The 8,975-nt window shown below is 37.9% G+C and overlaps 1 protein-coding gene across 1 annotated transcript in view; it reads left to right on the top strand.

The window, feature by feature from the left end:
- Positions 1-843: 843 nt before the first annotated feature.
- The window catches only part of VPS35L (VPS35 endosomal protein sorting factor like), a gene marked incomplete in the record, with an annotated part of 3,288,436 nt that continues 3,280,304 nt past the window's right edge, over positions 844-8,975 (top strand). The window contains 1 exon segment of the mRNA XM_044089753.1: positions 844-911. Within this exon segment, the coding sequence (XP_043945688.1) occupies positions 895-911 (17 nt within the window).

The raw sequence follows: 8,975 nt of genomic DNA, 5'->3' as shown, positions 1-8,975 counted from the left end.
GAGTTAATGCTGATAGATACTTCACATAAGAACTATGATTTTTTTAAAATTCAGAGGTTGAGCGTTATGGGTTGTGGACTCGTTGTATACAAAACCAAACAATTGAAGTGGACTAACCATTGCCTCTAAAATGTTTTGAAAACGTAATGTCTTAAAACGGGATGATTCAAAACAATATTTGTATTGTGAAAATGTGGCAGCTTTTTTAAGCTATTAACCTTTTTGCAACTTAAGGTGTACTAAAGACAAACAACACTAGGGTTACCACCTGTCCCACTTTGCGAGGAACAGTCCCTCTTTGGGCAGTTGTGTCCTGCAAAAAAATTGTAAAAATGGCAAATGTCCTGAGATTTTAGGACAAAATTATTTCCTATATTTTATGTATTAGTTGCATAAAACAGTTACTCTGTATATGCAACACCTAAATGTTATAAGAAACAGAATAAGCAACTAAAATGCTGCAAGAATAAACTTTTATTTAAGTAAAAAAGTGAAATTCTTTCCTTTGTACTGACCATGGGTATGTTTCTCCCTGCAAAATCTGACGTTTGCACCAAAAATGTCCCACTTTGGGCATTTGAAAAGGTGGCAACCCTAAAACAACACAAACGATGACTTAACATAAACAATAACTTAATTTTTCTTTAGGCAAATCTCTTTAAATTAACAAACAGACATTTCCTCAAGCAAATTGGAAACATTCGATCTTAATTCAAACGTTATGTAAGAAAGACACGGTTACAATTACATGGTTTTCTGATTCGCAAGGCGAAAACAATACAGACATAAATTTCAGAATATAATCTGAGTTAAAGTTATCACAAATAAGAATTTCACTTCCTACGTAAGTTACGTTAAATTGGCACATCATATGATAACCACGTGACAGTAAAGATGTCTTCTATTCAGTGGTGAGTAGTCAGTAAAGTTTGCTTGTATGATAGGAACATTTTTGGATACCGTTTGCTTTGTCGGGGATGCAATAGTTTAAATATATTTACATGTTGAAAGATTAATGTTTTCCACATCGACTGGTTTTCTGTGAGCTTGTACGCAGGTTTTAATAGGTGCAAGTTTACTGGTTTCCTAGAACTAAGTCCCTGTTTTTGAACACTACAGTTATTTACTAATTCACTGCATTTATCTATAGACAGAAGGCTGAGTTGCCGCATTTCTTTCAGCGTACATTGGTTGTAATTTAAAGTTGCAGTAGAGTCACTGCTCAGTGAAAACTTGTTTTGATAACTGTTTTGTTACGATGATACACTTTCACTTGTTTATTGATTTATTATTATCAGTTTGAGTGTGAGCTGAGATGTGTATTTGAATAATGCTGCCAAAGTGTTGTTGCTTTTATTTTCTCAAATATTACAGTCATTCACTTGAATGTTGTAGAGAGTTTGAGTACAAATTTGGTGTAAGTGTTTTTGTTGAGTAAGTTAATGCTGCCTGGATACTTAATAAAACAAGAAAAGAGCTAAAGTCACTCATGATGATCTACATTTTAAACTGCCACCTTTTCAGATACCCAGATGGAATGGGCCACTTCCTACTGTAATATCAGATTTCATAGTTCACTTTAGATCTTTCAGCCAGTGGCAGTAACTTCTTTTTATTGTGTGTGTGTGTGTATATATATATATATATATATATATATATATATATATATATATATATATATATATATATATATATATATATATATATATATATATATATATACACACATAGTTAAACACGGCAATATTCATCAGGAAATTGTAAGTTCTAAGCTGGAGTACCCAAAGATCAGTCTTGGGTCTTTTGGCTATTTCATTTATATTTACCCACAACCCCCCTTTTTTTTTTTGCACATGGGGTCAGGGTGTCACTTCAGTGACAGTCATCTAGAGCCAATGTTCTTGCCACCGGGTGGCAAGCTCTTCTTTCATGCCACACACACACATACTAAAACCTATGGGCAATTTACAGTTTACCTCATGTATGGCTTTGGGATATGGTAGGAAACCAGAGCACCCAGAGAAACCCCATGCAAACACAAGGAGAACTTGCAGACTCTATACAGAAGGCACCCTGGCTGAGAATTGAACCAGGGAATCTCTTGCAGTGAGATGACAACACTACCGGCTGTGCCACTGTGCCATCATTGCTCATTATTTTATATATATGAGTCTATATTATATGTCCGAAGATTTCTAACACCATATGATCGACACCATATAGTTGAAGTTAGAAAATGCAGAACATTTAAAAAAAAAAATAATAAAAAATGAGTGTAATGGGTTAAAGCCCATACCCCCGGTCTTTAAGTATACCATCTCCGAGATCACACTACAGTGCGGTAAAGATTTCTTTTACCAGACTGTAGTGTGATCTCGGAGTTGGTATATTTAAAGAGTGTGGGGTGTAGGGGGGCTTGCCCATCTGGCTATGACCGTTAATTTTGGATTTGCGTTTTATTTTTTTTATTTATTTATTTTTTGATTTCTAACTTTGTTCATATGATGTTCGAAGTTAGAAATCTTCGGACATATAATGTAGACCCATATACACACACACACACACACTCACTCACTCACTCACTCACTCACTCACTCACTCACTCACAGATCAAAATAGAGCAGTGATCCACATGGACCTTTCTTACAATTAGCACTTAAATAACTTGCTAAGAGTTGCATATTAGACAGTTGAAAGCTATGCGAGGAAGCAGCTACACAAAGTATTTTATTTTTGTTTATTTATTTTATTTAACATTTTGTTTACTGGGAAAATCCAACTTGGAACCAAGCCAATTTTCAGCAGAGGCCCGAGAAGCACTCCAAACATGTGTCTTTGTAAGTAGGGTTTCCACTGACAGTAATAACCTGAATTTAGTATGCTCTAATTTCAGCTATGCAAACCAGGATGAATGGTTACTCTCTAAATGTTAATAACAATGACAAAAAAAACAGTATACAATGAAAGAAAATGAAAAGCATTATACAGACATTTAACATAAATCGCCTATATCATCCTGTCATGACAGAAGGAAAAAGAACTGGTTATCTTCTTCTTCTTCTTTCAGCTGCTCCCATTAGGGGTCGCCACAGCATATCAACTGTTTCCATTTCTTCCTGTCCTCTGCATCTTGCTCTGTCACACCAACCACCTGCATGTCCTCTCTCACCACATCCATAAACCTTATCTTAGGCCTTCCTCTTTTCCTGTTACCTGTCAGCTTCATCCTTAGCATCTTTTTCCCAATATACTCTGCATCCCTCCTCAGCACATGTCCAAACCAACATAATCTTGCATCTCTGGCTTTGTCTCCAAACCTTCCAACCTGGGCTGACCCTCTAATATACTTATTCCTAATCCTGTCCATCCTCATCACACCCAGTGCAAATCTTAACATTTTCAACTCTGCCACGTCAAGCTCTGACTCCTCTGCCTTGTTGTCAGTGTCACTGTCTCCAGCCCATATAACATAGCTAGTCTCACTACCCTCTTGTAGACCTTCCCTTTCACTCTTACTGGTACTCATCTGTCACAAATCACTCCTGACACTCTTCTCCACCCACTCCATCCTGCCTGTACTCTCTTCTTCACCTCTCTTCCACACTCACCATTACTCTGAACTGTTGATCCCAAGTACTTAAACTCATCCACCTTCGCCACCTCTACTCTCTGCATCCTCACCATTCCTCTATCCTCCCTCTCATTCACACACACATATATTCTGTCTTAGTCCTGCTGACTTTCATTCCTCTTCTCTCTAGAGCATATCTCCACCTCTCCAGGGTCTCCTTCACCTGTTCCGTACTCTCACTACAGATCACAATTTCATCTGCAAACATCAAATCTAAAAGTTCAATTGGCCTAAATCTATACACTCCTGCCCTATTGTGGAATAAGCTTCCCTTGACCATCATAAAAATAACATGCACACATGAATTTAAAATGCTCTTAAAGAATATCTATTTAACAATTGGACATATCACTGTAAAATTACTGCTTGAATTTTCTTCTAACTTTCTTAAATCTGTCTCCCATACCTTTCTAACTACAGCCTCATTACTTCTCTTCTTTCTTCCTCTAAATTGTTTTAGTTTTGGCTGCTATAACTCCTCTCTGGTTCTTATATTTTTTCTCATTTTATTGCTACTTGTGAAGACTGGTAGAGAAGGGTGAAGGTTGCCAGCCTAGTCAAATAGAATTTGATACATAATTCTGGCATTTGTAAATATAAATGTAAAATTCAGGCTTGTGTTCTTAAATGAAAGAAAACACTGTAAAATGTGAACTTCAAGACTGTAGCAACATTGCCATCTGCTGTAAAGAAAACTAAGCCAAGCATTTCAAATGTTCTTTGAAATTAAAATTGTTTTGTATGTCCTTTGAAGTTAGAATTTGGAGTCGATGAGTCTGGAGTAAGCATCCTGCCTATTGTTTTAAGGCTAAAGTTAATGACCAGAATTTACATGTGGAATGTCCTTTATTGCTCTAAGTGTAAAATAATGTAAATGTAGTTTTTGTGGCCTGAGAACAAGGAAAGTGTAAACAAATGATGTAATGTGTTATCAGAACTACAGTTTCAATTTAAACAGTGAGAACCAAAGATTATTAAGCATTTTTGTTTGACTAACTCAGCACTGCCTTGCTCTATGTAAGGAAGTTACTTTAGAAGTATGTTTTCTTGTAGAAATAGCTAGGACTATAAAGATTAGACTCTGTTTTTCTGTTATGTCAAAACTGTACTACAGAATTATTTTAAGTTTCTGTGTGATCTCTGAACTCTTGAGTACCCCTGTGGTGTAGTAGTATTCTCTTATGTTTTAAGTATTTATTATTAAATATTTAAAAAGCCTTTTACCTGTGGCTGGTTTATGTAGAAATAAGCTCTAGAGTACATTGCATGCTTATAAGTGATCCTGTAATAAGCCCTTCCAAAACCTTAAGATTGCTTATGTTGCACTACTATTGGATAATAATATTGCACAGTAATAATTGAGCAACCTTTTGAGGGCCTTTGGGTAGCTGATAATTATTAGCTGGTGGTGGCAGTGATTACTACTGTATAGTCTGGGTAAAGGGGCACAGCTGGAGAATCTGTCTCAGCCTTTCCAGGAGTGTCTGTGAAGTTGTATAAATACTTATCTCAAAGTGTGTCAGCTACTTGGGCAGGGACACGAAGCACTGTTTGGACAGGGAGGGTACTGGTGTTTAGCTTGCCAGCTAGGCTGAGATCCTGACCCTATAACTGTGCCAGTGGGGAGTCTTATTGGGGACCTGGGGAGCAAGGGAGCAACCAGCCCCAGACTGACTGTAATCTCTGTGTGGACCTAAGGGAAATTGTCCTTTACTGTGTGTATTTGTTATCCTTGCCTCTTATATGAGACGCCCTCTCTGGTGTTAGTGGTGAGGATTGAGGCTCCTTGATTGCTGGGCCAGGGTGCGGGCGTCACACTACTATACTCTATATCTCTACCACTGTACAACCTTCTCTCCAAACCTTTTCAAATTCTGTATTCCTTATCTCTACCGTTTTTTCCTTCTTGATATTTATAAATATGGTTTCTTGTTTTTATCTATTTTTAACAAATTCCGTACATTGTTAATGAACAGCATTATTGTTTAGGAGCCAAGTGTTTTCAATGCTTATTCTGTTTTTTATTGCTGTGTGTTTTGTACAAATTGTTTGTTCTTGTAAAATTAATATGTACTATTGTGGAGCATTTCTCCCCTTTCCCGGTTAACAAATATCAAATAAATAACTCCCCAGAAAGAAAACTGGATGATAGTCTCAGCCAGAGGCACTCTTCACCTTAACTTATTAACTTTTAACCTACTGTTCTGTGATCACCATCCTTCACTTGCTACAAAGGTGCACACTAAGCTTAAGATCTTGTAGTATGATGATGATAGCAGCCTTTAACAAAACCCTGAATAAAGATTTCTTTGTAAAGGTTGTTCTAGCAGAATGGCAATATGGAACTTATTCCCATGGGATGTAAAAAGCTTTAGAGTTCACTGTACATTTAGGCAAAATTTTTTGTTGCTCATTTGACAGAAGAGTGCAAGTGTAACTACATACAAGATATGGCATATACAGCAAAGAAACAGAAGAGTTGGACTGAGCAGTACATGCGGTGATAGCAGCACATGTTCTTGTTAATATTATTCATTGGCCAAATAATGTACACACTTGTCATGAATCTATAATTAAATATTTGAATGTGTCTGTGTACAGTTTAAATGATTGTTAATTTGGCACTGCCAAATGGTTTGGGCTGTGGCAGAAAAGGGTCCCTAGACTAGTACACCTACCCGATTTAACAAGCATGAATAAGTAAATAAATAAGGTGGTTCATATATACCATCATGGGTTTATGCAGTTTAGAGAAATGTCCAGATTTTCTTTTTATTAAAGTATCATTGCATTTGCAGTAATTGTGTATGTCTCCTCTCCCCAGGGCATGGCTTACTAAATCAGGACTGTTATGCAGGAAGAGGCACAGGTGGTGACCCTACATCTGTGGATCAGTAAAGAAGGTTACCAGGATGATATGAGGCAAATGCCAAAACTAAAGTAACTTAAAAGCAGTTCCAAAATATACTTCTTTCAAAGCAGTTCTTAGGCTTTAACATGGTTTGAATTAATATTGCTTCAGACTTTTTTTATTTTGTTTTTATATATCTTTTTGGGTGATCTTTTTAATTGGTAAGACAAAAGTCCATACATTTACTAGGAGGTAGACAGGTTTGGCAGATGCCATACATTTATCACTGATATCAAGTTCATATCAATTGTGCAATATAAACCATATTAAAATGGAATATCTGTAGAAAAGATCTGTGCAAGACATCAGGTTAGGAATCTGTGTTAACACAAAGAGACATTCCATTTTCCAGGTAAGAGATGCACTTTTATAGCCACTGTTGTATACTATACTATATATATATTTGTTCTCCCTGCTACTGGTAAATTATTAGCCATCCTGCAACTGACTGACCCATTGGATCCTCACTGGAGTGAGAGCGCTACCTTGGCAACTGGATGGGTGACCATAAATTCACCCTGGGGGGTGGCACCCATTTCCCTTTTGGACAGGGGCACTCGGTGCTGATCACAAAATCGCTCTGCTAACTATGACCATCTAGCTATATTCAAAAAGAGTACTCTGGTTTTTACATGGATAGGCTTGTAAAGGCCCTAGGGCCATTAGCCTAGTAAACTCCTATGAACCTATGATTGCAGGAGGCCATTATCCAGGCATCCATGTGTGGGATTTCTACTCTGGTCCTAATTTTTCCCTCAGTAGTTAATGTGTGTGCTTGCATACACCAGGGTCAGTGATACCTTCCTCTTGTCAGCATTTATGTTTCTGCACACATTAATGCAGCTTAGTACTGACAGAATTGCCTAAACCGTACTTGACATGCACCTCTTCTTTGATAAATGCTGTATTATAGAGGGCAGGACTGTCTTTCTCTTCACTCTCCACCACCCATCTCCTACAGCATTGAGTTGCTACTTGATCTTTGGTCATATTCAGGGCCTCTTCTCTCTCTTTCTCCTTTTCTCTGTCTCGCTCTGTCTTTGCACCATGGCACTGGGCTCAGATACAGTCTGTTCATGTTCATTGGATAGACACCCATCCATAAGCCTCTTCCTAGAACCATGTTTCCATTTTCTCCTCTTTCAAGTGCACCATTTCCAATTTTATTGAAGGGGCACCTTTTCACATATTATATTTCCAGTCATTTAACAGGGGTGCAGTCTTCTATGGGCCCATTTCAAAGATTTAAGCCCCTTTTTCACTGGTGTAGACTGATAACTCTGCCACCTGGGTCACAGTCAAAGCTTTTAGTTAGTGGCCCAGCAAAGGAGGAGATTGATGGCACAATAGAGAAATGAAAGGAAATGGCCAGCTCCCATCTCTGTTGGGGGGGGGGGGTGTGCACTTTGGTGGTATTTACTCAAGGCATGATTTTTCTGGAGGCTGATTAAACTGCCTACAATGTTTCCTGGTAGTGGTCATGGCTTGTTCTTCTGGCTTACATCATTTGTAGAAGTGAGGGACACCTTCGTGTTGATGTACATTGCACACTTACTTAGGAGATTACTAAGTTGAGCATATAAAAGAAGTCAGAAAACACCCGATGGTTGCTTTGGTGATGGGTTCCACTGACTGACTCCTACTTATGTGTAGAGGGGTTGCACTGATGAAGAACATGATGGCTGGTAGGCATCAGCTAAGGTGGAGGTTCAGCCTTCCCTGGGGTTTGGCAGGTACTCTGGTGCTTCTGTCTACTTTCATCATATTAATAGCATTTTATCATCTGGGGGTCTAGCCATTCTGTAGAGGCAGCACCCATAGCATTTGTAATTTGTATCAGGATGCTCAGTAAAGACTTTGATAACTTGGATGTGTAACTGGCCTACATGAGGTCTTTTTGCGACCATCTTCTGGAAAGAATTGTACCACAAAACATGCATTTCCTGTCCTGTGAGCTAATATTTATATAAGATATATACCCTATTGTGCAGCAACCTTTTTTTCTTGTTTTCAAATGCACTGTTTTATAAATATTCTTTGGGGGCATGCATTCATTGTAAACTGTGAATTAAAAAAAACTCTTTAAGCATGACAGCGTCCCACAGAGTTCTGTTCTAGGTCCCCTTCTTTTTAGCATATACTGATTTAATATGAAAGCTGATATCACCATGACATACCATGTTTGATGATGATTGTAAACTGAGGATTGTTACAAAATCCTATTCTGGTACTCAAGTACTTTAGTAGGGGCTGAACAAAACTAATATCTGTTGTGTTAATTGTGTGTTTGCCCTCACCCTCAACACTAAGAAATACAGTGTGGTTTTGGCAAATCCATCATCACCATTCCAGACCATATCAGTTTATTTAAGTTTGATTCAGTCATACCCTGCCTCTGTGGCATAGGGGGATAAAGCATAGACTGCACCCCAG

This window comes from Protopterus annectens, chromosome 12.part0, assembly GCF_019279795.1.
Source record: "Protopterus annectens isolate FY-2018-M chromosome 12.part0, PAN1.0, whole genome shotgun sequence".
In the NCBI taxonomy this organism is placed as follows: Eukaryota; Metazoa; Chordata; order Ceratodontiformes; family Protopteridae; genus Protopterus; species Protopterus annectens.
This window is presented reverse-complemented; position numbering and strand designations above follow the sequence as displayed.